At 39.0% G+C, this 26,571-nt stretch overlaps 2 protein-coding genes across 5 annotated transcripts in view; one reads left to right on the top strand and one right to left on the bottom strand.

The window, feature by feature from the left end:
- The window catches only part of trappc10 (trafficking protein particle complex subunit 10), a 20,844-nt gene extending 7,822 nt beyond the window's left edge, over positions 1–13,022 (bottom strand). Inside the window, exons 1-14 of the mRNA XM_043252618.1 lie at positions 12,839–13,022; positions 10,641–10,722; positions 9,374–9,509; positions 7,497–7,693; positions 6,303–6,498; positions 5,903–6,014; positions 4,874–5,135; positions 3,031–3,193; positions 2,833–2,947; positions 2,588–2,664; positions 2,408–2,499; positions 1,823–1,963; positions 1,270–1,394; positions 685–1,190 (exon numbers count right to left, since the gene is read on the bottom strand). Coding sequence (XP_043108553.1) covers positions 685–1,190; positions 1,270–1,394; positions 1,823–1,963; positions 2,408–2,499; positions 2,588–2,664; positions 2,833–2,947; positions 3,031–3,193; positions 4,874–5,135; positions 5,903–6,014; positions 6,303–6,498; positions 7,497–7,693; positions 9,374–9,509; positions 10,641–10,722; positions 12,839–12,899 — 2,265 coding nt within the window. The 5' untranslated portion in view covers positions 12,900–13,022. The remainder of the gene's footprint in view (positions 1–684; positions 1,191–1,269; positions 1,395–1,822; positions 1,964–2,407; positions 2,500–2,587; positions 2,665–2,832; positions 2,948–3,030; positions 3,194–4,873; positions 5,136–5,902; positions 6,015–6,302; positions 6,499–7,496; positions 7,694–9,373; positions 9,510–10,640; positions 10,723–12,838) is intronic.
- A 1,361-nt stretch (positions 13,023–14,383) lies between these two features.
- srsf11 (serine and arginine rich splicing factor 11) lies at positions 14,384–23,330 on the top strand. Of its 4 annotated transcripts, XM_043251575.1 has the most exons (13): positions 14,518–14,647; positions 15,876–15,880; positions 16,003–16,136; positions 18,339–18,448; positions 19,657–19,746; positions 19,837–19,886; positions 19,984–20,117; positions 20,201–20,282; positions 20,395–20,508; positions 20,587–20,676; positions 21,469–21,597; positions 21,685–21,862; positions 22,588–23,330. In XM_043251575.1, exons 5-13 carry the CDS (start codon positions 19,705–19,707, stop codon positions 22,780–22,782), a joined length of 1,014 nt encoding a protein of 337 aa, XP_043107510.1. In that variant the 5' UTR covers positions 14,518–14,647; positions 15,876–15,880; positions 16,003–16,136; positions 18,339–18,448; positions 19,657–19,704; the 3' UTR covers positions 22,783–23,330. The 4 variants fall into 4 exon arrangements, with proteins under 4 accessions (XP_043107508.1, XP_043107507.1, XP_043107510.1 ...); XM_043251573.1 differs by lacking the exon at positions 15,876–15,880 and having other exon boundaries at positions 14,384–14,647; positions 21,505–21,597; XM_043251572.1 differs by lacking the exon at positions 15,876–15,880 and having other exon boundaries at positions 14,384–14,647.
- The last annotated feature ends 3,241 nt before the right edge of the window (positions 23,331–26,571 follow it).

Genomic DNA, 26,571 nt, shown 5'->3' with positions numbered 1-26,571 from the left:
GTCAGCAAAACCCCTTTAACATAAAACATTTACTTGAAATCTCCCGAAATTTTAAATAAATTTAATATATATATATATATATATATATATATTTTTTTTATATATATTATATTTATATATTATGATTTAATTTTTTTTTTTTTTTTTTTTTTTTACATTATGTTTAAATTTTATTTAAGTTTTATTTAAAATGCCTCCTTTTCATATTACTTTATGATTTAAATAATTTCAACATTTAGGATGCAATTAATTTTAGCAACTTCTTGAGTGTTTTTATTTTAAAATGCACTTATTTTTATTTTACACTTATGACTGAATTCATTTTAGTAAACATTTTATTGAAATGTTCTTATTTTGCTAATTTTCTATGAATTAGTTCTTGGCAAGCATTTTACTTCAAATGTGTTTATTTAATCTTTAATTACTTCAAAGTGAAAGTACAATAAAACATTCTACATTATCACCATTGTGTTTTTTTTTTGCAAATGTTAAATCATTTATTTGTAATTTAGATTTTTAGCAAACATTTTATTTAGTTTTTATTTTAAAAAGGTCATGACATAAGAAATCAAGTTTGCCTTGATCTTTCGGGATATATTCTGATTCTACTTCTATGAATAAATCAGTGAACTGTAGTTTGGGTCCCTCGGCTCTAATCTGATGAACCGATGCAGCTCTTCTCACGGGTGCCGTGAAGACGATGCTGTTGTTGCCAGGCAACAGCGTGACGTCCCTGGCCCTGAGCATCATAGCGGCGTCCTCCGGGGCGAGAGCGGTCAGCGCGGCGTTCGGCGTGTCCAGCGAGGCGCTGCTGTCGTTCCGGCGCAGCAGCAGGTGCATGTTCCTGCAGGCCACGCCGGCCGAGCTCAGGGCGCTGTCAGACGGACTGTGCTCCAGGATCTCGCAGAGCTCCAGCGCGGACGCGGACGCAGACGCCGGGCTGGCGGCGGGGAAGCTCACGCTGCCGTCGGGGTTCTGAGCCGCCCTCCTCTGCGCCGTGGAGCCCGGCTGCTCCTGCGTGAAGTGTATGCTGGCCGAGATCTGCTCCAGCGTCACAGGAAGCGGCATCAGACTGCAGAGACGCAGCTCCAGCTGCAGGGCGGCGCTCACGTGCACCAGCGCCGAAGACGGACGGAAACACAGCTCCTGCAGACGAGTGAAGGAGCTCATGCTCAGAGCCACACGGCCGTCTGTCAGAGTCAGAGACACACGCTTAATACATCTCTTACAGCTCAGAATGATTCGTTCGAGAACAATTAATGCACTGACCTTTCTGTTGACCTTTGCCCTCCGTGGTCTGGCTGGCAAAGGTCAGGATCTCGTGGCAGAAGTGTCTCCTCTCTTCATCGCTCAGGTTGGTGTCGCTGGCGAGCAGAGCACTCGTCTGCAGGTATCTACCAACACGGTTAAAGAAGAAACCACACACACACACCCTGGGTCACAGCTGGGGAACGACATTCACCCACAAAAGTGGGAAAAAAAAAAAAAAAAAAAATTTATTTATATATATATATAATGTGTTTATTTATTTATATATATATATATATATATATTTTTATTTGATTAAAAAAATACATTGTTTTTACATTGTTAGTATATTAGTAAATATTTAATAAATATTAGTAAATATACATTTGCTAAAAATATAACAAAGTATTAAATATTTAAGACTACAGCAAAATAAACAGAAAACATTTTAGATTATTTCAGTTTCATACGCTCAGGTGCTTTTTTTCTCCTCTCATGTCCTGGAGGTTGTTTGTGTGTGTGTGTGTGTGTGTGTGTGTGTGTGTGTGTGTGTGTGTATCATCAAGAAGGATACTCGTCCATCTTCTGCAGCTGTTTCTGACACTCTGCGATCTGTTTGCGTGTGTGTGTGAGCGGCAGACTCCAGCTCTCAGACACGTACGACTTCAGAGAATCCAGCAGGAAGTTCTCAGCTCTCCGAGGATCACCCTTCCTCCTGCAGACACAGACACAGACAGACAGACACACACACACAGACACACACACAGACACACACACACAGACACACACACACACACAGACACAGACACACACAGACACACACACAGACACACACACAGACACACACACAGACACACACACAGACACACACACAGACACACACACAGACACACAGAGTAAGAGAAAAGAAAAGAGAACCAGAGAGAATTTTTCTTTGACGCCAAAAATCATTAGGATATTAAGTAAAGATCATGTTCCATTAAAATATTTAGTAAATTTCCTAGCATAAATATATTAAAACTTTATTTTTGATTAGTAATATTCATTGCTATGAACTTTAAAAGGTGACTTTCTCAATATTTATATTTTTCTGCTCGCTCAGATCCCAGTTTTCCAGACCACATCCCAACAAAGCAGAGAGGATTTATTCAGCTCTCACATGTAGAACTCGGCCAGACTCTTGCCCACGAGTCGAGCTGACCGCAGCCGGCCGATGGCTCTGTACATCTCCATCGCGGCGTGAGACAGCTCCTGATCAGAAACACACACCGTGAGCAAAAATAAACTCGGTAATCACAGCAGCGCTAAAATAAACACTCGCAGACCACAGAGCGCTCACCAGATAGTGTTTCTCGAAGGCCTCCACAGATGATAAGGCCTCCTTCAGCTTCTTATAAGGACTCTGAGGACTGTTCGCTGAGACACGGACATCACAAACACTTAAACACAACCTGGACTGAATGCATTTATTCATACATGATTTTTAATGCTCTTCTGCTCATCAAGGCTACTTTAATTAAAAGTACAGCTAACAAATAATTTTAAGTATTAATAGAAAATGATGCGTTATTTGATCATAACTACCTGTTTCGGGTCTCTCTGCTCCCAGACCAGCCAGCAGGTCTACAGTTTTGTTCAGGTCTTCAGAGTTCGGGCCGTTCTCGGACACCAGACCGCAGAGATCGCCCAGAGACCTCAGCTGCACACAACATCACACATCAATGAAGAAATACAGTCCACTGTCATGAACCTTCGAGGGCGTTAGACATGTCTGTCCCTTACCTTCTCAGTGGCGTAGGTCCACAGGCCCACGGTGTGAGAGGAGTTAGCCTCCAGCTGACTGCGGTCACAGCAGCCCTCGATCCGGTGCAGGACCTCCAGACAGGACCTCCAGACAGAGCACCGCTGACCAAACACCTGCAGCACCCAGCAGTCCAGAGCACCGCTGACCAGAGACATGTCTGAAACACACCTGAAACACGCCCCATACACACCTGAAACACACCTGAAACACGTCCTAAACACACCTGAAATACACCTGAAACATGTCTGAAAAAAAGCCCCATACACACCAGAAACATGTCGGAAACACGCCTGAAACATGTCTGAAAAACGCCCCATACACACCAGAAACATGTCGGAAACACATCTGAAAAACGCTCCATACACACCTGAAACATGTCTGAAAGACGTCAGAAACATGTCTGAAACATGTCTGAAAAACGCCTAAAACATGTCTGAAAAACGCCCCATACACACCAGAAACATGTCTGAAACAAACCTGAAACATGTGTAAAACACGCCCCATACACACCTAAAACATGTCTGAAAGACGTCAGAAACATGTCTGCTAAAACATGTCTGAAAAACGCCCCATACACACCTGAAACATGTTGGAAACACACCTGAAACATGTCTGAAAAACGCCTAAAACATGTCTGAAAAACGCCCCATACACACCAGAAACATGTCTAAAACATGTCTGAAACACTCCAGAAACATGTCTGAAACACATCTGAAAAACGCTCCATACACACCTGAAACATGTCGGAAACACTCCAGAAACATGTCTGAAAAACGCCCCATACACACCAGAAACATGTCTGAAACATGTCTAAAACCCCACCTAAAACATGTCTGAAACATGTCTAAAACACGCCCCATACACACCTGAAACATGTCTGAAAGACGTCAGAAACATGTCTGAAAAACGCCCCATACACACCTGAAACATGTTGGAAACACGCCTGAAACATGTCTGAAAAACGCCCCATACACACCAGAAACATGTCTGAAAGACGAAAACACGTCTGAAAACGCCCCATACACACCTGAAAGAAAACATGTCTGAAAACATGTCTGAAACACTCCAGAAACATGTCTGAAACACATCTGAAAAACGCTCCATACACACCTGAAACATGTCTGAAAGACATCAGAAACACGTCTGAAAACGCCTAAAACATGTCTGAAAACGCCCATACACACCTGATGTCTGAAACATGTCTGAAAACTCCAGAAACATGTCTGAAAAACGCCCCATACACACCAGAAACATGTCTGAAACACATCTGAAAACGCCCAACACATGTCTGAAACATGTCGGAAACACTACAAAACATGTCTGAAAACATGTCTGAAGAAACATGTCTAAAACACTAAATACACACCTGAAACATGTCTGAAACATGTCTGAAACATGTCTGAAAAACGCCCCATACACACCTGAAACATGTCTGAAAGACGTCAGAAACATGTCTGAAAAACGCCCCATACACACCTGAAACATGTTGGAAACACGCCTGAAACATGTCTGAAAAACGCCCCATACACACCAGAAACATGTCTGAAAGACGTCAGAAACACGTCTGAAACACGCCCATACACACCTGAAACACGTCTAAAACATGTCTGAAACATGTCTGAAACACGCCTGAAACATTTCTGAAACATGTTGGAAACATGCCCCATACACACATGAAACATGTCGGGAAACACGTCTGAAACATGTCTGAAAAAAGCCCCACACACGCCTGGCCAAAAGATGACTGAAACAAGGCCAAAAAACATGCCCAAAAATGGCTGAACCACACCCCAGCTACTAAAACACACACAGAACTCAGACACACACACACACACCTCGAGCAGCCGCAGCTCCTGGACACAGTTGTGCAGCAGCTCGAGGGCCCGGGCGGTCACCTCCCAGGGTCTCTGCAGGAAGATGAGCAGGGTGCACTGGCGGGAGAACAGGTAGCTGCGCAGGTCCAGCAGACTGGCCTCTCCTCTCTGGATCAGATCACGCTTCTCCATGTCGATGGGTCTCCTCAGCAGCAGCCCGTTCCAGCTCCGCACCGGCTGACAGAACGAGCCCAGCCAGTTAGCTCCATCTGAACACCCGGAAACAGAGTCACACCCCATCAGACACGCTCGCCATCTCACGGGACACTAAACACCAACTAAATCTTAGCATGTTTTTAGGATTTTAAGTATATTTTAATTCATGCATTCTATATTTTAATCATACTAATAAAAAAATACATTTTTTTTTTTTAAGTTTATAATATAAATATAATCTGACATAAATTAATAATTATATACTCTTAATATAAATAGTGTTTAAAATAGACAAAATACAAAACATAATTGTTTTTATTGGTTTATTTTAACAATCTTTCTGTATTAATCAGTAACATGGATTACCATAATCTGTTAAAATCATGATGGACAATATTCATAAAATACATTTTTATATTCTTTTATCTAAATAAATACACACAGAACACAAGGGGTTTATAAATTATATAATAAATCAAGAAAGCTGATAGTATAGAAAAAACTGCAAAATATAAAATTATATATATATATAAAAATTTATAATATATAAACATTTATAATATATACATTTTTTTACATATAAAAAGTATTATATTTTGTAATTTTACTTATTTAAATGTAAAACTTTATAAAACACAATGAAATATAAGAAACAAAAAATATAAAAGGTTTTATAGACAGTGGAACAACATCACTATAAAACCCACACTGAATATTCTCAGGTTACAGTAGGCTTTTCATACTGTCTTTTATAAACGCAAGTAAAATCTATATTTTTTCCATCTATTAAGTGAAGCTGTGTAACACAGAAGACGTTTACCTCCAGCGCCGAAGTTGAGCACATACTGCGTGAAAAGAGCGTCCAGTTCATCATACTGTACCAGAGCATCCTCAAACTGCTGCAGCATCTCGAACACGAACGCCAGCTCCTCCTGAACACACACACACACACACACACACACACACACACACAGATCAAACAAGCAGTCATAAGAGCACAGGTGTATTTGTAGAAACAGACAACACCACTCTCAAATTTCTTTTGTCAAAAAATTATTAAGATATTAAGATCATGTTCCATGAAGATCATTTTCTACCATAAATATATCACAACATTTTTTGATTAGTATATGCATTACTAAGGACTTCATTTGGACTCATTTATCATTGTTTTTGCCCAGTATTGTCCCTCAGATCAAAGCTGTGATGTTTCTGGACACCTGCACCATGAAGTAGTCGCAGAAGCTCCAGCCGGGCTCGGTGCGTTTCTCCCGAAGCGTCCTCATCTCGTCCTCGAAGCGGCCCAGGTTCCTGGTGAAGGACATGAGCAGCAGCGTACGCAGCTTAGTGAGGAACGAGCTCCAGGACTCCTGCGATCGAGACGACTCCTTCAGCGGATCGGACAGAGCCACGCACCTGAACACAAGAACAGCTCCATCTAACATGTCTGTGCACGTATGTCACGTATGGGATGCTCCCTATAGAGTGCACCCTAAAACCCTCGCTCAATAAAGTTTTGGTTAGGATCATGTGAGGATCATTACTGTCTGTGGAGAGTCAGAGAGCTCTCAAATCTGTGTTCTGAAGATGAACGAAGGATTTATGGGTTTGGAACGACATGAGGGTGAGTAATTAATAACAGAATTATCAATTTAGAGTGAACTGTACCTTTAAATCACATTAAATACATTATTACTTTAATCCTTTAATACATTAATACTTTCATATTTAATTATGGTTTTCTTGATAAAGTGTACAAATTATTAGTCAAGAATTTTATATTTATTTTTAAAAAGTTTGTTTTATTATCTATTACATTTATAGTTTCAATCATTTCCTTTACAACATTTTATTAAAATACAATAAAGTATAATAAATAAAAACGTTAATATAGATTAACATTTCACAACCCAAATAATAATATTTAAGAAAAAAAATATATATATATATATATATATATATATATACACACATATATACACATACACACATATATACACACACACACACATTTTTCTTTTATGATAAAAATCATTAGGATAATAAGTAAAGATCATGTTCTATGATAATATTTTGTACATTTTCTACCATAAATATATAAAAACATAATTTGCTTAGTAATATTCATTGCTAAGAGATGATTTTCTCAATATTTCATTTTTTTGCACCCTCAGATTTTCTAATAGTTGTATCTCGGACAGATATTGTCCAATTATAAACCAGACATCAGTGGAAAGATGATTTATTCAGCTAATTTATTCTCCCACTTTAAAAAGAAAATGTGTGTGTGTCTCCAGAGTTCATCAGATGTGGAGTGTGTGAAGTAATCAGCAGCAGTAAACACACACACACACACACACACACACAGCTGAGAGCAGAGCATGCTGGGATCAGGAGCTATTTCAGCCGCTCACCTGTCGCTCTGCTTGTTGCAGAAGTCGTTGCGGATCTTGTCGACGATGGAGGTGCGTGGAAGGATGTTGGTCTTGTTCTTCTTCTTGTTGTCGCTCTCCACTACGACAATGAGCCAGTCCACTGAGCCGTGAAGACGGAGAGCGGCCTGCCACCGCTGCATGTCCTCCTTCACTGACGCCTTGTACACCTCCGTGTCCTACACACACACACACACACACACACACACACACACACACACACACACACACACACACACACACACACACACACACACACACACACACACACACTAGATGCTTTTATCCAAAGTAATAAAAGCTATTAAAAATCAACAGCAGAGCAATGATATGCACGTGCTAGAACAAGACATGGTTAGCCTAAAAGAATATTACCAAGAGCTTATTTAAAAAATACTTGCTCACTCTCGCTCACTCACTCTCAGGCTCACTCTCACACGCTCACTCTTGCACGCTCACACACTCTCACTCTTTCATGTGCTCACTCTCGCACGCTCACACACACTCACTGTTTCACACGCTCATATACTCACTCTTTCACGCACTCTCACTCTTTCACACGCTCACTCTCGGGTTCACTCTCACACGCTCATATACTCACTCTTGCACGCTCACTCTCTCACTCTTTCATGTGCTCACTCTCGCACGCTCACACGCTTACTCTCAGACTCACTCTCGCACGTTCACACACAGTCACTCTTTCACACGCTCATATACTCACTCTTTCACACGCTCACTCTCGCACACTCATACACTCACTTTTTCACGCACACTCACGCTCACACTCTCTCACTCTTTCATGTGCTCACTCTCGCACGCTCACACACTCACTCTTTCACGCACACTCACTCTTTCACGCTCACACTCTCTCACTCTTTCATGTGCTCACTCTCGCACGCTCACACACTCACTCTTTCACAAGCTCATATACTCACTCTTTCACGCACTCACAGGCTCACTCTCGCACGCGCTCACTCTCGCACACTCACTCTTTTACGTGCTCACTCTCGCACACTCACTCTTTTACGTGCTCACTCTCGCACACTCACTCTTTTACGTGCTCACTCTACTCACTTCACTCACTTTTTACGTGCTCACTCTACACACTCACTCTTTTACGTGCTCACTCTCGCACACTCACTCTTTTACGTGCTCGCTCTCGCACACTCACTCTTTTACGTGCTCGCTCTCGCACACTCACTCTTTTACGTGCTCACTCTCGCACGCTCATACACTCACTCTTTCACTCTCGCACTCACTCTCACACGCACAATCACTGTCACTCACCCGTACACGCACTCACTCACTCACGCTCACACACACTCACTCTTTCACACCCTCACTCTCGCAAACACACTCTCAGGCTCACTTTCACACACACACTCACGCTTGCGCAATCTCACTTTTTCCTGCACTCGCACGCTCACACACACTCACTCTTTCACGTGCTCACTCACTCGGACGCTCACAAGCACACAATGTCTGCTTTTTTTCCCCATTGCTGTCTCGTTGTGAATACATTAAATGTTAAGGATTTGTTGTAGAGTGGGAGAAATTAAACATGTGTACAAAGCTTTCTAAAATCTGTAACGCTTTAATTTATTAGTATTTAAAATACAGTATCAAATAGAAGAACAGAGTGATAGTGATGTCAAGATTGAACACTTAATTTTTCATTCAATTCAGAGACGGTCTCTGTAATCAAATCAATGATAATCGCTAAAAACTAAAGTGTACCCAAAATATGTCTTACACACCAATGCAATTTTTATTGTGACTGTTTTTTCCCTCTTCAGTAATGCAGTTCTGAAGCAGTAAGTGAATCAGGACACAGTTATGATGTCTAAAGAGAGACTCACGCAGCAGTCGGTCCAGTAGATGTGCAGGAAGGGGAAGGTCAGCAGCGCTTTATTTCCCTCTTTAGGAAGAAGTTCCTCCTTAAACTGGACAAAGTTAGCCTCCAGATAGATCATCTTGGGTGCTCGTCCGTAAGACCTGAGACGAGAAACATTTGATTAATGATCCTAAAAACCTCCTTCTGCTCTGACCTCTCCGAGTGAAGTATGAAACCAGCTCTTATCAAACACACACACACTCTTATGAAATGCTGAGCTGAACAAACTCTTCCAGATCCCTTTCTAAACAGGAAGAGCTCAATGATGATGTGACCGAAAGCGCTTCCTTATTCAGTCTCTGCAGGATTTTTAAGCTTAAATTTAAGACTCTTTAAGACATTTTCTGAAGACCTGCACAAGTAAAAGTATTACTGTATTAGCGGGGTAGGGCATAGAAACACAAAATTACTGTAAAAAGCATGAGTTTTCAAGTTTTCACTGTTTTATAAAGCGATACACTTCACATTTCAGCCTTAACTTTTAAGAAAACAGATGAGTCAAAAGTATTTGTTATTATTATTAGTGCTGTCAAACAGTTCATTGCATCTAAAATAAATGTTTCTTCTTACACTATACATGTGTACTGTATATATTTATTGTGTATATGTAAATGCACACATTTTGAAAAAAACTTACACTTAAATATTTATATTATTATATTTTAGATTACATATAAATATAGTTGATTAGTGCTGGGCGATGATTAATCTCTATTAACCACATTCAAAATAAATGTTTTTGCATATATATGTTTTTTATTTATTTTAATATTTAAATATATACATGCATGATTTTTGAAAGCTGATTTTTACAAATGATTTTTAGAAACGCAGACTCATTCTCCGTCAGCCGAGAACGGCAGAAATATAAGAGTTTCTCTGGCAAGGACTGTACAGAAAGCCCTCATCATGTTTATTTAATGAAATCGTAGTCTTTTGAAATTTAATGCTCACTTTCAGGCAATTCAAAACCTTTTGAAATCATAATTAAGACTTTCTTGAATCTATTATCTAAAAGCATCTTATAGATCATACTGAGAATGATTCATCCTTGCAGAAGCTTAATTTTGTGTTTAATCAGAATTTCGCGCTCCACCCCTCAAGCTCACACAAAGCCACGCCCACATCTCAACATCCAATCAACAATTGACGCGCAGAAGCAAGTCCCGCCCAACATTTAATCTCACTCATAATCTGTTCGACGCGGAACAGAAAGTAGAGATGACCCTCACCTCCTCCACTCCATGGGCTCTCTGGGCAGCTGCTGGGTCAGTGATCCGTACAGAGCCGTGAAGAGGTTCTGATCGCCCGCACCTGCGGCGCACACACACACACACGAGGTTCGCACGCATCGCACGCACGCACGCACGCACACACACACACACACACACACACACACACACACACACACACACACACACACACACACACACACACACACACACACACACACACACACACAGGTTTAATATTCAAAGTCTCAGCAAAACCACATATATACATGTATATATATATAGTGCTCAATTCACACATTATCTCTCTCTCACACACACACTCACACACACACACACACACACACACACACACACACACACACAGAGATAATGACAGTGGAAAGAGTTACAGTGACACTAATGTAGATGCTAGCGCTTGAACAAACAGTAAGAGTCTCAGTGTTTCTTAAAGAATTGTCTTCTGCTCAACAAGCCTGCATTTACTTCAACACACACACACGAAAGAAAAGAGACAAATTATTACAGTTTTACATTATATTTCTGCTCAAAAGTGTCATTTACTTCAACCAGAAAGAAAAGACATACTATTTTTATTATATATATATATATAGTAACAGTATTAAAAGAAATAAATTCCACTTTAAGACATATTTACAGAGAACACAGCTGCTTTAAACAATAAAAATATTTCACAATATTATTGCTTTTGATGTTTTATATTAAATGAATGCAGGATTGTTGAACAGAAGAGACTTCTATAGAAACATTTAAAAAACGTTTGCCTGGAGTGTAACTTGATATGAAACGATCATGAAGATGATATTTACTGAAGACACTCGCTCTTATGAGTGCTGCGGTGTGTTTAACTGAAGCCTGAGTTATTACTGTACTCATATCACAGTCCTGACATGATTCACGGTAAATCTAACAGTGTGTGCTGTGACCAACGAATCTGTATGACTTTCAAAATGATTCAGACTGATATTTATCACATCCATATATTTATGGATATGAACTGATTTAAAAGAAACACTACACTACGCCATAAGAGCAAGATTCACGGATAAAAACTGATTCACACACAAGCTATATTTCTCTCGTGATTTATTGATACCAGTTTAATAGATAAGAACCGATTCCAAAGAATGACTCGTTCGGTTCCCCACTAAGAAATCGCTCTGATTTTAAAATTTTATTCAAGAATCAATTACACAAACTGATTCACGGAAAAGAACCAATTCAAATGACTGATTCATTTAGGATTTTACTCAACACAAGCAATAATATAGCAAAAATTCCCCTAACTTTCTAAAAACTATTCATTAATAGTGATTAGTCACATCTAAAAAAGTAAATATATATATATATATATATATATATATATATATATATATATATATATATATATATATAAAAACACTTTAGAAATTATTTAAAATTTATTTAATGTTAATATTTATATAATTTATATTAGACACAACTAAATTGTATATATAAACATAACAATTTTCTGAATTAAATAGGCGACACACACACACACACACACACATGTAAACATTTATTATTATGGATGTGCCTAATCGCGATTAATTGTTTTACAGCACTGTAAATTATTATTATTATTATTAAAACAATATTTTTTAAAAACGATTCATAGACGTGAACCGATTCCTTGAAATAGTTTAGAGTTTCACTAAACACCAGAAAGAATCTGAAAGAATTCCGAGACCCCTGATATTTTAATAACCGTTCATTAATTATCGCATGACTTTTCCAAACCGATTCACGGATAAGAACCGATTCGGCGAGCGACTCGTTCAGGGCAGCAGCAGACTCTCGATCAGCGTGACATTCTCTGATCCTTCTCTGAGAGGAGATGATTCCTGGGAGCAGGAGGAACATCTCAACATCTCGAGTCAGGAATCAGTCAAGCGTCGCTGCTGCTGCGAACGAACCGGTGAACAAACCGAGTGTGTGTGTGTGTGTGTGTGTCTGAGAGAATATATGAGCGAGCAGCATTACTGTCAGAACACACACACATTTACATTTACATTTACATTTAGCAGACGCTTTTATCCAAAGCGACTTACAATTGAGAGTACAACTTACAATTGAGAGTACAATTGTACACACACACACACACACACACACACACACACACACACACACACACACACACACACACACTCACTCACAGGTCACTATGGGTTTGTTCTCCATCGTGTAGATGATGGGCTTCTCCTCATGGGGCTCCATGGGTTCCGTTCATCAGCTTCAGTCCACCATCAACAGAGTAATCGATCTCAATCACCGCCGCTAATGTATCGATGAGGCCCTTCGCTCCATTTCCTATCTGCTGACACATAGTGACGACTTCCGCCGCGTCACTGCCTCACCGGAAGTGCACGCGCCGCTTGATTTTATTTATTTATTTTTTATGGCCACATTTCATACGCATTACTGTTAATTTTTAAGAGAAAAAAAACATGTTTCGTAGCATTTAAAAATGAAGCGAAGCTTTATATTGAGTCCATATTGCCCTCAAACTGTTCATATCTCTCCCTAGCGTTTCAAATCGTTTTGTATTTGACTTCTATTCTAATTATTTGATTTTTTTTTTAAACAAATAAAACACGTTTAAAAGCAATTGTTTTTCTGGTTTTAGTGACTTTCGATTCTTAAAACTACTGGTTTGCAATGCACTTTATTCTATTTTTGTATATTTTTAAGTTAATTTTAAAAGCTTTTATTTGATGAAAACCCAAAACGAGTGTGTCTCGGGTGCTTCGTGCGAAACTGAATATACAGCATTGTTACTAAAACTAGAACCATAACATAAACATATTCATCACTTAATATAAATTTATATAGCATTATACTAATACTAGTAACAATATAGTAAACTGAAGAAAAAAACGTAACTTAATATAAAAGTAGCTTAAATGTTAACTAAAATTAATTTTAATTATTAAATGTGTTTAGCTTATTTTTTAAATTCATTTTATTTCAGCTAGTGACAAGATTTGTCATTTTCATTTATTTTAACTTAATTTTAAATTAAAAAATAAATAAAGAATAATAATAATAATAATAATAATAATAATAATAATAATAATAACTTTTATCTTGATGTACTAAAATGACTCAAAATAGGACTTTACCTATATAAATAATACAAAAATAAAAATACAAAACCACAAATTACTAAAACTTTAACAAAAACCAAAAGAAAACCACACACAAAAGTGTAAAATGTGCATATAAACATATAGAAAATATAAATTGAATATACATAAATTCAGATATTATTCAATTCAATTCAACTAAAATAACATTGATATACAGTATGCTAGAGTTTGCTTTATTGTATATGGTCGCTTATATTTCTCTACTCATTGTGATAAAATGACATGAAAGTAACCAAATTTACAATATAATGTATTATTAATATTAATAGAAATAAATATGAATTTCTAACCCTAACGAAAAACAATTCCCGCTACAATTATAAGAAATATATACATTAAATAATATGAAGTTTAAGATTATTATTTTTTGTTGTAATAAAAAATACGTTCCGTGATAATTCATCTCGACGTCTGCAGACTTTTACTTTGAAACAGCACCTTTCTAGAACACGTCTACTATAGTGCAAGGACTCGTATTTTGAAAACAGTCGCTTTTGCTGGCGTCCCGTTGACGTTGAGCTTTTATTTTGAAACCGTCCCCGCGCCATGTTCTTATGAGCGCGAGCTTCACGCGGCACACGAGCGCCATTAGCGTGAGACAGCAGGCCTTCGCTGAGGAGAAATCGAGAGAAAACCGATCGATCGGTCGGATTTAAATGTCTTTCGGTCGACGTTCGCCATAAACGGAGCCACGATGACGTCCAGCACCAATGTGATCCAGGTGACGAACGTTTCTCCGAGCAGCACCGCGGAGCAGATGCGAACCCTGTTCGGCTTCATCGGAACCATCGACGAGCTCAGACTCTTTCCTCCAGAGTGAGTACACATGCTCCAAAACGTGCCCCTCGGAGAGATCTAACGTTCAAATAAACGTGTTTTAATAAGGAGAGAGCTCCACACACGCAGCTCGTCTTTCTAACAGACCTCGTCTGTTTTATTTCGATTAGTGTGCGAATATAGAACTACCCCGCGTTCGTGAACTACAGAACCCAGAACTCATCTGCTGCAGAGAAGCAGCTCCTCGTTGTGTTTCTCTGTGATATAGTGGATCATTTATCATCCGTCGGGGAGAAATCTGACGATTAAGACGCTAATAACCGATGCTTTGTGTATTTATTTTACACCGGATTCGCGTTATTGTATAAAGAGTCCTGCGTCACGCCTTGTTGCGTCACGGCGTCATTACGTCATTACGTGATCGCGCGGGGTTTCTGGGCTTTTAAGAAGCTTTACTTTCTCCCTTAATAATTAAAGACTTAAGTTGGAGCAGAAAGTCGTGGCATAAAGTTAAACTCTTCTTCAGCATTGTCTTGTTTTCCAGTACAAATAAATCTAATATTAAGTGAGTTTATGATTAAAACAATGAATGAAACGAACTCGTTTCCCCTTTTAAATGAAGTTCTTTTGAGCCCATTGGCAGATATTTCAAGTAGAAATAAATAATAACTGATGCATATTTGCAACTTTTGCAGATTTGAAAAAATAATAATTCAGTATAAATAGATAAACACCCTTAAATCAAGATACATGTACTGAAGATACAAGCCGATCATAGGAAGTCTCGTTTTTTTCTTAAAAACTGAAGTTTGAAAACACACTTTGAAACCAGTTACCAAAATTAGTTTGGTGAATAAACGACCAAAACTCATCTATTAATCGCATTCAAAATAAATGATTATTTACATTCTGTGTATATTCATTGTGTGTGTGTGTATACTTTTATAATACAGAAAATTTAACGTTTATACATTTAATATATAATAAAACTATATATAAATACGTACACATGTATAAACATGTTTATTTTGGGTGCTATTTATTTGAAACTAATAAATGCATATACGTATTTGTACTTGTAGCTGATTTTCTATTTTAAACACACACACACACACGTTTAGTTTGAATGCGACTAACAGCGGGTGCATGCGTGATTTCTCTGCTCCATCATCAGGCCGAATGCGGGCTTCTCCACTAGCTAACTTGTGTTCTGTGCTTTTGTTGTTTTTCACCCAACGAAAAACCTCCGGCGCCATCCTATCTGCAGCGAAGGTAGGCCGCTGGCGGGTCCGCTCGGAGCCGGCTCTTGGGTGTTTATGCTCGGAGCGTGACTGTAGGAGGTGTTGTTCAACCTTGTGTGTACATCTGGCAAAAGCATCTATATTTTCTTTCAGTGATTCTCCCTTGCCTGTGACTTCACGTGTATGTTTTGTAAAGTTCCACGAGCCGGAGTCAGTCGGCGTTTCCCAGCATCTGACCAACACGGTGTTCGTGGACCGAGCCCTGATCGTCGTCCCCTTCGCCGAAGGTTTGTGCCGCTCTTTTGCCATCTTCCCGTTGGTCGCGCGGTCGATCCCTTCGCAGTGTGTACTAGACGACGGCGTTAGCGCAGTGAATGCCAGGTGTATATGTCAGTGGCAGGAGCTGATGTTTAACTCATTGCCTTTCCAGTTTAGTTCCATTTTTTTGTTAAACTTTTCTCTTTGTCATTTGTGTGTGTGATTTTTATAGTGAACACGGCAATTGCAGAGCCGGCAGATGTCTGAGAGTGACCCTCTGCTGCCCTGTAGACAAATAAACGCGGCGGCCCACGTGTTTCCCTGCTGTAAACTATAATCCTCTCTCTTGTGTCTCCATCTGAGCGCACAGACAAAGATCGCTCGCTCTATTCATTGCAAAGCACTAATGTTTAGGCTGAGAGAATGTTTCTACTTTGCATGCTAATAAAGTACGGTAAGGTGAGCTGTAGCGCTTTCTGCATGAGTGTTTAGCACGCGTAATGATAGGGCTTCCTGTGCGACTGTGATGTTAGGGCCCTATGATTTCCACGACGAATCCGGGCATGAACGTTGATCACGCGGGATGTCGTAGAGTTCGGGCGAATGACGTAAAAGTAGGTTTAAAACAAACCGAGACATTTATTTAGCTGCAATTTAAAAAAAAAAAAAAAAACTCTTATGTTGAATGAATGGCGTGCGGTTACGTTTATTATACACATACTGAAGCACGCGGTGATTTCGGCGTTTGTCGTCACTCTGAATGAGCTTTTTACCGTTTCGAGTAAAACTAGCCTCATATCGTACATGCGCAGCAAATTATTAATGCCAAAGATCTAAATAAGTTCAGTTTTACTGGAAGACGTTGTGCCAGAAATGTATTTCAATTTTTTTTAGGAATAATTTGGGATTTTTTTTATTTAATAGTTTTTAATAGTAGTCCTCTTTGTTTGCCAAAAAAGTTTGGATAAATTTAGTAGTTTTTTTAAATATATACAAAAACAACAAATCAAATAATTAGATGCTAAATCACAGATACCTTAAAACCTTAAGTTCAGAAAAATAAAACGTAATTTAAAATGTTGAATAAATTAAGATCAGAGGTTTGTTTCATGATTTTGAATGAATACGATTTAATGTAATCATTAAAATGTAATCTAGAGAAACTAAAACAGGGAAAGAAACTGAATTTGGGGGGAAATGTAATGGATTTCATAGGGTCCTATAATATTTCTCCAACCTCCCTTTAATATTTTCTGCTTTTGAGTAAGAATCAGGTCTAGAATGTTCTTTTTGTTCCTCTCCACATGACTGAAAAAGGCCTGAGAAGCTTTTTAACGGTCGTTTCTGTTTTTTGTTGTTGTGTTTTCCAGTTCTTTTCCCTGGTTCTGCAAGTCCTGTAAACCAGGCCCAGCAGAAAATGCCACCCAACAGTTTTGTCTTCTGCAGCTTGTCCTGTTTCTCTCTCTCTCTCTCTTGTATTCTCTCTCTCTCTCTCATATTCTCTCTCTCTCTCTCTCTCGTGTGTGTGTGTGTGTGTGTGTGTGTCAGTGAAGATTGTGTCGTTTGGAGTGAAATATTAATTTCAGAGGCGCTCACCCAGCGGACTCCACGCACTCATTGTCATTTAACTCTAGTTATTTTCCTCTTCAGCGTTTGACACACAGTCTAGAGTTTAAATGGGCTTTTGCTGGAAGTCTATGCTGTAGGATGTGTTTTAGACCAGGTAACGGCAGCTTTAGCTCTCAAATGCCAGCAAAAGCCCCGTAAAGCACTGTTTTTTGCATTAGTAATGGTAAGTCATGCCATCAGTGGATTGATGAACTGTCATTTGATGCTGACACCCGAATCATAAACTCTGTTTTGTCTATCTTGATGTCTCTGTGTGCTTTATAGCGAAGCAGCTGACCTGAATCGCTTGTTCATTATACAACTTATGAAACTTGAGAGCACATCCCAGTGGAGATCCGGCTGTGCTTGCTTACATTTGGTTCATGACTTAAAAAATCAAGTTCAGGTGATAACATCTTGGCAGTGTGTCTAGTGTCATTTCCTTTTCTTGTAGTATTGTGCACTTGATGCTTTTGTTAAGGGACCTCATGTGTTAGCTTCCTCTGACAAAGCGAGTACTGATGTCAGTGCAAATGTAAAAAGAAAGTTTGACTTTTGAGGTTCTGTCTGTGTGTGGCGCGAGAAGCGAGGCGCGCTTTGATTGTTCCGTTTCCGTCCTGCAGGAGTGATTCCTGACGAATCCAAGGCTCTGTCGCTGCTCGCTCCAGCCAATGCCGTCGCAGGATTGCTCCCAGGAGGCGGGCTCCTCCCGACGCCCAACCCCGTCCCATCGGTGAGTGCCGGAGTCATCAGCACTGCTTTTATTTGCATCCAAAGTTCCAATTAAACTCGTTTGCGAATGAAACGCAGTTTCTATTCAACGAGTCAAAGAGAACTAAATCATTGCTTCCTGATAAACTGGCACTAAATATCACGTAGAATTAAATGTGCGCGAAACTGGTATTTGATAACAGCGCCATTTCTATCCAACGAGTCAGAGAGAACTAAATCATCGCTTACTGATACTTAGTGGCACCAAATAAAAAGAGAATCCATTAAATTAAAACTTGAATCTCAAGATTTGCAAATAAAGCCTGGTTTCTATCCAACAAAAACTGGCACTAAATGCCACAAAGAAAAGCAGAAGCCACTGAGTTAAACACAAAATTAAAGCTTCGTTTCCGAGTCGAAGAGAACAGAATCATCACTTCCTGATAAACCGGCATTAAATATCACCAAGAATGGATAGTTAAATTGAACATTTGCGCGAAACTGGAAAATCACACTAATATATGAATAAAGCACCATTTCTATCCAACCAGTCAAAGAGAACGAAATCACTGCTGATACAGTTTATCACAAAAAAGTAGGAGAATCCGTTAAATTTATGCTCAAAACTTGAACATGACAAAAGATTTTCAAATAAAGCCTGGTTCTGTCCAATAAAATGGACACTTGATAAACTGGCACTAAATATCACAAAGTAGAAGCAACGGAAATAAATGCAAAAAGCACAAAACATATTGTGCGAAATTGAAATATCTCAGAAAAGTTAGCAAATAAAGCTTTGTTTCCAACCGAGTCAAAGAGCGGAGTCATCACTTCCTGTTACACCGGCATTAAATATCACTGAGAACAGGTGGAGAATCCACTAACTAGACTATCACGTCCATCCAGTGAGTCAAAGAGAACTAAATCATCGCTTGCTGATTAAGTGTCAGTTTATCAGGAAGAAAAGTTGGAGATTCCACTAAATTACACACAAACTGGAATATCGCATAAAAACGCTCCGCTGCTCAAAGTTACGTCGTTTCTTGGTGCAAAGTAACAAAAAAAGTGCGTTATTCTGTAAATGTTTTCGTCATGGTTTCAGTTTATCAAGCTCAATTGGGTTATTATTTTTTAAATTATTTTTTTGTGCATGTTGGCGTTTCTAGTGTTTTGTTAGTTTCGTGTGATATTCCAGACTGTGGTAACGGCTGATGTTTCGTCTGTCTTCAGATCGGTGGCGTTCCTCTCGGAGGTCTAGGAGGACCGAACTTGGACCCCATGGCGGCTCTGGCCATGGCCGCGCCTAATATAAACACTCAGGTTTGACCTTTCACCTTCAGCGGCGGTCATGGTTGTGAACGGGATCTGCTGAACTCTGATGTGACTAATTGCTGATGTGTTTTTCTTTAGTCTTTGTCAGCTGAGCAGCTTATGAAGCTCATGGCGTCCATAGACCCCAAGTAAGTCTAGAAATATCATCAAACGAAAGCATGTTCCTCTTCTAACTAAGGTTAAGTGGGTTCTGGTTAGGTTTAAGACGCTCTGCTGTGGTTTCAGACTGAATCATCTGGCCGCTGGACTGAGTCTGACCCCGGGACTGAAGGCGGACGGCTCCAACAAAGAGATCGAAGAAGCCATGAAGAGAGTGAGAGAAGCACAGTCTCTGATCTCAGCAGCCATCGAGCCTGGAAGTGAGTGACTGACTGACACTAGACCACATGTATCCTCTTGAGAACGAAAGAACGGTGTGATTTAAAGAGCTTGCTTGCTTCAGGTAAGAAGGACGATAAACGCAAGCGGTCCAGGTCCAGGTCCAGATCCAGGCGCAGGAGGTCCGGGTCCCGCTCCAGACACAGGTTTGTGGAGACGTCTCGGTCCGTCTAGGGGCTGGTAAACTATGATCGTGTTCATGCTTCAACATCGAAATGGGTGTGTTCAATACTTTGTTGGTGATGGTGTGATTTGCAGGCGTTCTAAGAGTCATTCCAGACGGAGATCTCGCTCCAGGAGCAGGAGGAGGTCTAAGAGCCCGAGGAGGAGGAGGTCTCATTCCCGCGAGCGCAACAGACGCTCCAGATCCAGGTGAGAGCCGCTCTCCAGAGCTTCCTCCGGCCAGGTGTGTGGCAGCAGAGCTTCATTCACTGCTTGTTTGTCACGCAGGGATCGGAGGAAGGAAGAGAAGAACAGAAAACGCTCCAAGACTCCACCCAAGAGCTACAGCAGTGCCAGACGCTCCCGCAGCTCCAGCCGGTGAGTGACGACCTCGTCATTAAGTTCAGGCGTCTAATTGGTTGGAATGAAACTAAACGTACAAAATGTTTTGATCCACTTTAAATGTTGACTTGTATAGATGTGTATATGGTTTAATTTTTGTTGGTTTAAGTGTCTTGTGTAAATACTAGAAACATCAGTGTACATTAAGTTTTTTTTTTTTGTCTTTTTCTGGGAAAACATGCAAGTTTAAAACCAATATTAAACATTGTCTGTCATTTTTAATTATATACTTGTATTACTCTACAATTCATTCAGTTATTGTACTTTTTAATCCATAAATATAGTCTTTGACGCTGATATAAAACAATGATACAACTTTTAGTATTAGTATTTTCTTTTTTTTATAAATTTTTTTTACATAATATTTAAAGAATATTAACTTGTTTTGACTTTCATTTTTGTTTTTTTATTTCTTTAACCAACTCAAAAATGGAATAAAATGTGATTCCTTTTTAATGTTTTTTTATTACTTTGAGAATTATAATTCTAATAGTGATATATTTGACAGTTTCAAGGTTTTTTGATCTTTTTCAGTTTCAGACTCTTCTTTTATTAGCAGTCTTTTTGTGATTTTAATATTTAGATACTAGTACATATTGCAAATTAGTTAATTTTACCACCTTTTGATTTATTAACCTGTAAAATGTTTTTTTTTCTTTCACAAATGCACTATTAAAGTATAACTATACAGTCATGTGAAATGTATTTAAACTCCTTGTATGTGAAGATCTTTGAGTAAAGCTGTGGTGTTGCGTTACCATGATTTAGATCAGAACGAGTTCACCAGAGAATGTCTCCCTCCAGAAAACGGCACAGGAGAAGTCGAAGCGCGTCTCGATCACCGAAGAAGTCTCGATCTCCCAAGAGGAAGCTGTCCCGCTCCCCGTCTCCTCGCAGGTAACACACACACACACACACACACACACAGAGACACACAGACACAGCCTCCTTCAACCCTGCTTTCACCTAAAAACTCTCTCTCAGACACAAGAAAGAGAAAAAGAAGGATAAAGACCGTGAGAGAGACCGTGACCGAGACAGGAAGGATGACTGGGACAGAAATCGGGACAAAAGGGAACGTTCCTCCAGCAAGAAGAGCAAAGACAAGGACAAGGACCGAGACAGAGACCGGAAGTCTGACAGCGAGAAGGGAGATGTGAAGGTACACCTGTCCTGTGTTTCCTGAGCGTTCAAAACCTGCACTTTACATTCTACACACCTCGCCACCTGAACACAAGAAAAATCAGCAATTATCATGATAAATAACATTTAGTTCTTTCAGGAATTTGACTGAAATGAAACTAAACCATTAGTTTTCCTTAAATATCTTCATTAAAAAAATTATTTCTTAGTTTCTGCATGTACTAACGAGTTTGCATTGTCAATAATATTTTTTATTATTGTTGTTGTTGTTATTATTATTATTATTATTATTATTATTATTATTAATGCTTGTCTCATTTGATAGTAGCCTGGTTATGATGCAGAAGTGAATTATCAAAAAACATTTACAAACCTTTATATTTGAGCGTCTCTGGAGCACAGAAAAGCTGTATTTATAGGAAATTATATTACATATGTAATGTGGGTCAAAATGATCCGTTTCCCTCTTTATACCAAAAATCATCAGGATATTAAATAAAGATCATGTTTCATGAAGATATTTTGTACAATTTTTCGAACTATGATTAGTAATATGCATAACTGAGTACGTCATTTAGAGGTTTTTCTCAATATAATTATAATAATAATAATAATAAAATCTCTATCTTTTGCACCCTCTGATTCCTGATAACAAGCCCCAACTCAGGGTCACACGTGGTGAAACTGAATTATTTTTAATGAAAAACCTGCACGCCGTTAAAACGTCCGGCTGTTGTTCCTCAGGTGACCAGGGACTACGACGAGGAGGAGCAGGGCTACGACAGCGAGCACGAGGAAGAGCGTGAGAGGACCTCGGACGCCGCCTCGTCGCCGCAGGCTAAAGAGCCTCTGGCGGACAGCGCAGACGACGCGGGGCGCGGCGAGTCGGACGGACACAGCGAAGACCAGCGAGACGAAGACATGGACATGAGCGACTGATCGGTGCTCGAGTTCAGAAGGAAAGCGCGTCCCGGACCTTTCCTCTCGGCTCCTTCATTCCTTGTTTTTTAAAATCCTGCATCCCCAGAATCTGCTGTATTTACTGGTACATGCTCATCTTACCGGGTTTTAGAGCCGTTTCTTCTCTCGCGGCTGACGTGGAACCATGTTATACTGTATATTTAGCGTAGACAGTTGAAAACACACCCATCCGCTATGTCTGTTTGCAGTTTCTATTTAAACGAATTACCCCTAATTAAACGTGCTTGGATAACATTGTCAAGCAGTGTTTTGTTTTTTGTTTTGTTTTTTTCCCTTTTTAATAAATTGCATTTGTTTTTTATAGTTAGCCTGAGTTAGTTAGTCTTTTTAAACTCGCAGAACGTAAACTGGATTACTTTTTCTGGCAGGTCATTCGAAGCTGTATTTACCGCAGTGTTTTCCCGTAGTGAGCACACGCCGCCATCATAGACCGTAGTTTGCTCAGAAAATGACTTCTCTGTACTGTTTGCAATGTTACGAACTGAAAATAAAACTTCATAAAAATTCTCGTCTGTTTGTCTGTTGGCTGCTGAGCGCTGTTATAACGGGGCTTTTGTTGGAGCGAATGGGAGATTATACGTGGCATATATTCAATTTCAATCAATCAATTTTATTTATATAGCGCTTTTAACAACACAGGTTGCATCAAAGCACTGTACAGTATAATGACAGGGATATATAGTGACGAGAGTGACCAATTTCTTATTAAATGCAGAGACGGTCTCTGTAGTCAATTCAACGATAGTCACTAGAAGTTAAGTGTCCCCAACCAAGCAAGCCAGAGGCGACAGCGGCAAGGAAACAAAACCCCATGCATACAGAATGGAGAAAAAAAAACCTTGGGAGAAACCAGACTCAGTTGGGGTCAGTTCTCCTCTGACCGGACGCCCAGCACTTAACCTCCAGTTCAATTTTAAACACAGCTGTGTCAGATAGTGTAAATGACTTAGTGTGTGTGTGTGTGTGTGTGCATCAGGATCTGGTGATCTGTCGACAGGGCGCATCTAGGTGTTCTGGTCTCTGATGAACATAATCTCTGGGTGCTGATCCACCATCTAGTCTGGATACAAACAGTGAAAACAGATTGAGAAAGAAACAGGACTAATATTAGCATAGATGCCATTCTTTTTACGATGTCACAAGTACATCGTATTTTAGGAGTAGTGTTCCCGGTTCCAGCGGTTCTAAGTAATGCAGCCTAAAAATCCTTTAACGGATTTGAATAATAAAAGGTGTGTTGGTGTGTTATGTGTAGGCTAAGTTAAAAAGATGTGTCTTTAATCTAGATTTAAACTGGCAGAGTGTGTCTGCCTCCCGAACAGAGTTAGGGAGATTGTTCCAGAGTTTAGGTGCTAGATAGCAAAAGGATCTGCCGCCCGCAGTAGATTTTGATATTCTAGGTATTATCAAATGGCCAGAGTTTTGAGAACGCAGCGGACGTGCAGGACTATAATGTGATAAGAGCTCGCTCAAGTATTGAGGAGCTAAACCATTCAGGGCTTTATAGGTAATTAATAAGATTTTAAAATCTATCTGATGTTTGATAGGGAGCCAGTGCAGTGTTGACAGAACCGGGCTAATGTGATCATACTTCCTAGTTCTAGTAAGGACTCTGGCTGCTGTGTTTTGGACTAGCTGAAGTTTGTTTATTAAGCGCGCAGAACAACCACCCAATAAAGCATTACAATAATCTAACCTCGAGGTCATAAACGCATGAATTAATATTTCTGCATTAGAGGTTGAAAGCATAGGTCGTAATTTAGATATATTTTTAAGATGGAAAAACAGTTTTACAGATGCTAGAAACATGATTTTCAAAGGAAAGATTATGTCAAACAGCACACCTAGGTTCCTAACTGATGATGAAGATTTAACAGAGCAGCCATCAAGTGATAGGCTGTGTTCTAGATTATTATATGTGGGGTTTTTAGGTCCAATTATTAGCACCTCTGTTTTTCAGAATTTAACATTAAGAAGTTACTCATCAGTCTTTTTATATCGACTATGCATTCTGTTAGATTCTCAATTTGGTGTGTATCACCAGGCTGCGCTGAAATATAGAGCTGAGTATCATCAGCATAGCAGTGAAAGCTAACACCATGACTCCTGATAATATCTCCCAGAGGTAACATGTACAGGTTGAAAAGTAACGGTCCTAGCACTGAGCCTTGAGGAACTCCATATTTCACTTTTGATCGATATGATACCTCCTCATTTAATGCCACAAACTGATAGCGGTCAGATAGATATGATTTAAACCATGCTAAGGCGCTTCCTCTAATGCCAACATAGTTTTCTAGTCTATCCAATCAATCCTATTTCAATATAAAACGATTTCCATAAACGGTTCTGAGAGGATTACTCCAAGTACAAGGCCTATTAGCCTGCATAAATAAATACATATCAGCTTTTACACTGTAAAAAGTGCTACACCCACAAAGTAGGTTTTAAATACTTTAAATAGTTTTAATCTAGTTTATTTTATTTGTTTTACACTAAAACGTATTAATATACTTCCTCTTTACTTAAAATATATCAGTTTTTATATAACAATATATTTTAAGTAAAGCTATTGCAATTTATTTGGGTAGTTATTTGTATATGGTTGTTGTGTACAAGAAATGTTATAAAAGTGAGTTGACATACACAATTTATTAGAGCAGTTGTCGGTGTGACAGGTTTGTTCATCAAACGTAAATATTTTAAAATTTTTAGTAGTTGGTACCAATCTCCTCATTAAGTTATCTTAGATGTTTTCTCAATGACATCTGACATTGTTTGCCATCATTTTACAAGTATTTTGATTTAAAATACAAAAATCTTACAGATTTTCTTTTTTTCGTTTGTTTTTGACAATACAATGTGATGTTATGGCTCACAGTTACATTTATCTAAACATTGCAGATTGGGCAGTTTGGCTATTTCACTTAACTGTTCAGAACAGGTTGAAATTACACTTACACAATGTTTGTTTTATATTATTGTGTACATGTGCAGCCACATTAATGGCCTGTTTTGTAGTCACTGTTAAATGTGACACTGGTTGACACTGAATAAATGTTGTCTTCAGTCTATCCTATCTTTTTCTTCTTCAATTGATTTTGTAATTGTTATTGACAGTCTGTTTATATAAAGTTAATCACTGTAGGGTTTAGAATATAAACATTTAAATTTCTTTTCTGAGGGTATAGTCAGGACTCAATTAAAATGTTTATTCAAATATGATTAGATTAATTTTACTAAAAACATAAAGTTCATAAAACCTAATTAAAATGAGTACAGGTTGCTTGTAGCAACCCATAAATAAGTTACCTGTACCAAGAAAAGTAGGTTTATCTAAGTAATACTAGTACTATTAGTTACCTCAACTTGATTTTGTTGCATTTGTATTAAGTAATGTTACTGTGTTTATTATACTTAAAAAAGACTGCAAGTTGACTCAACTTAAAACATCCAATGCAGCCACTTGCCTCACTTTTTATAAGTTAGATCTAGGTATTACTTTTTACAGTGTACCCGTTTATTAAAGTGACAAGAAACTTACAAGATTTCATTTTTTGCGAAGAAGCTCAGAGGAAAGGCAGTCGTTCATTTTATATCTTGGTCTCGCCCCCAAAACTCCTCCAAGCCTGACCTGGAAGTACTTTATCCTTTCTACTAAAGCTTGGTCCCCTTTCAGTGAACTACACTCACACACACACTCACACACACTCACTCACACACACGTCATTTCCGGTTCCTGTGCCA

The sequence above is a fragment of the Puntigrus tetrazona genome, chromosome 11 (assembly GCF_018831695.1).
Source record: "Puntigrus tetrazona isolate hp1 chromosome 11, ASM1883169v1, whole genome shotgun sequence".
NCBI classification, from domain to species: Eukaryota; Metazoa; Chordata; class Actinopteri; order Cypriniformes; family Cyprinidae; genus Puntigrus; species Puntigrus tetrazona.
The sequence above is the reverse complement of the archived record's forward strand: the minus strand, read 5'-3'. Positions and strand labels throughout refer to the sequence as shown.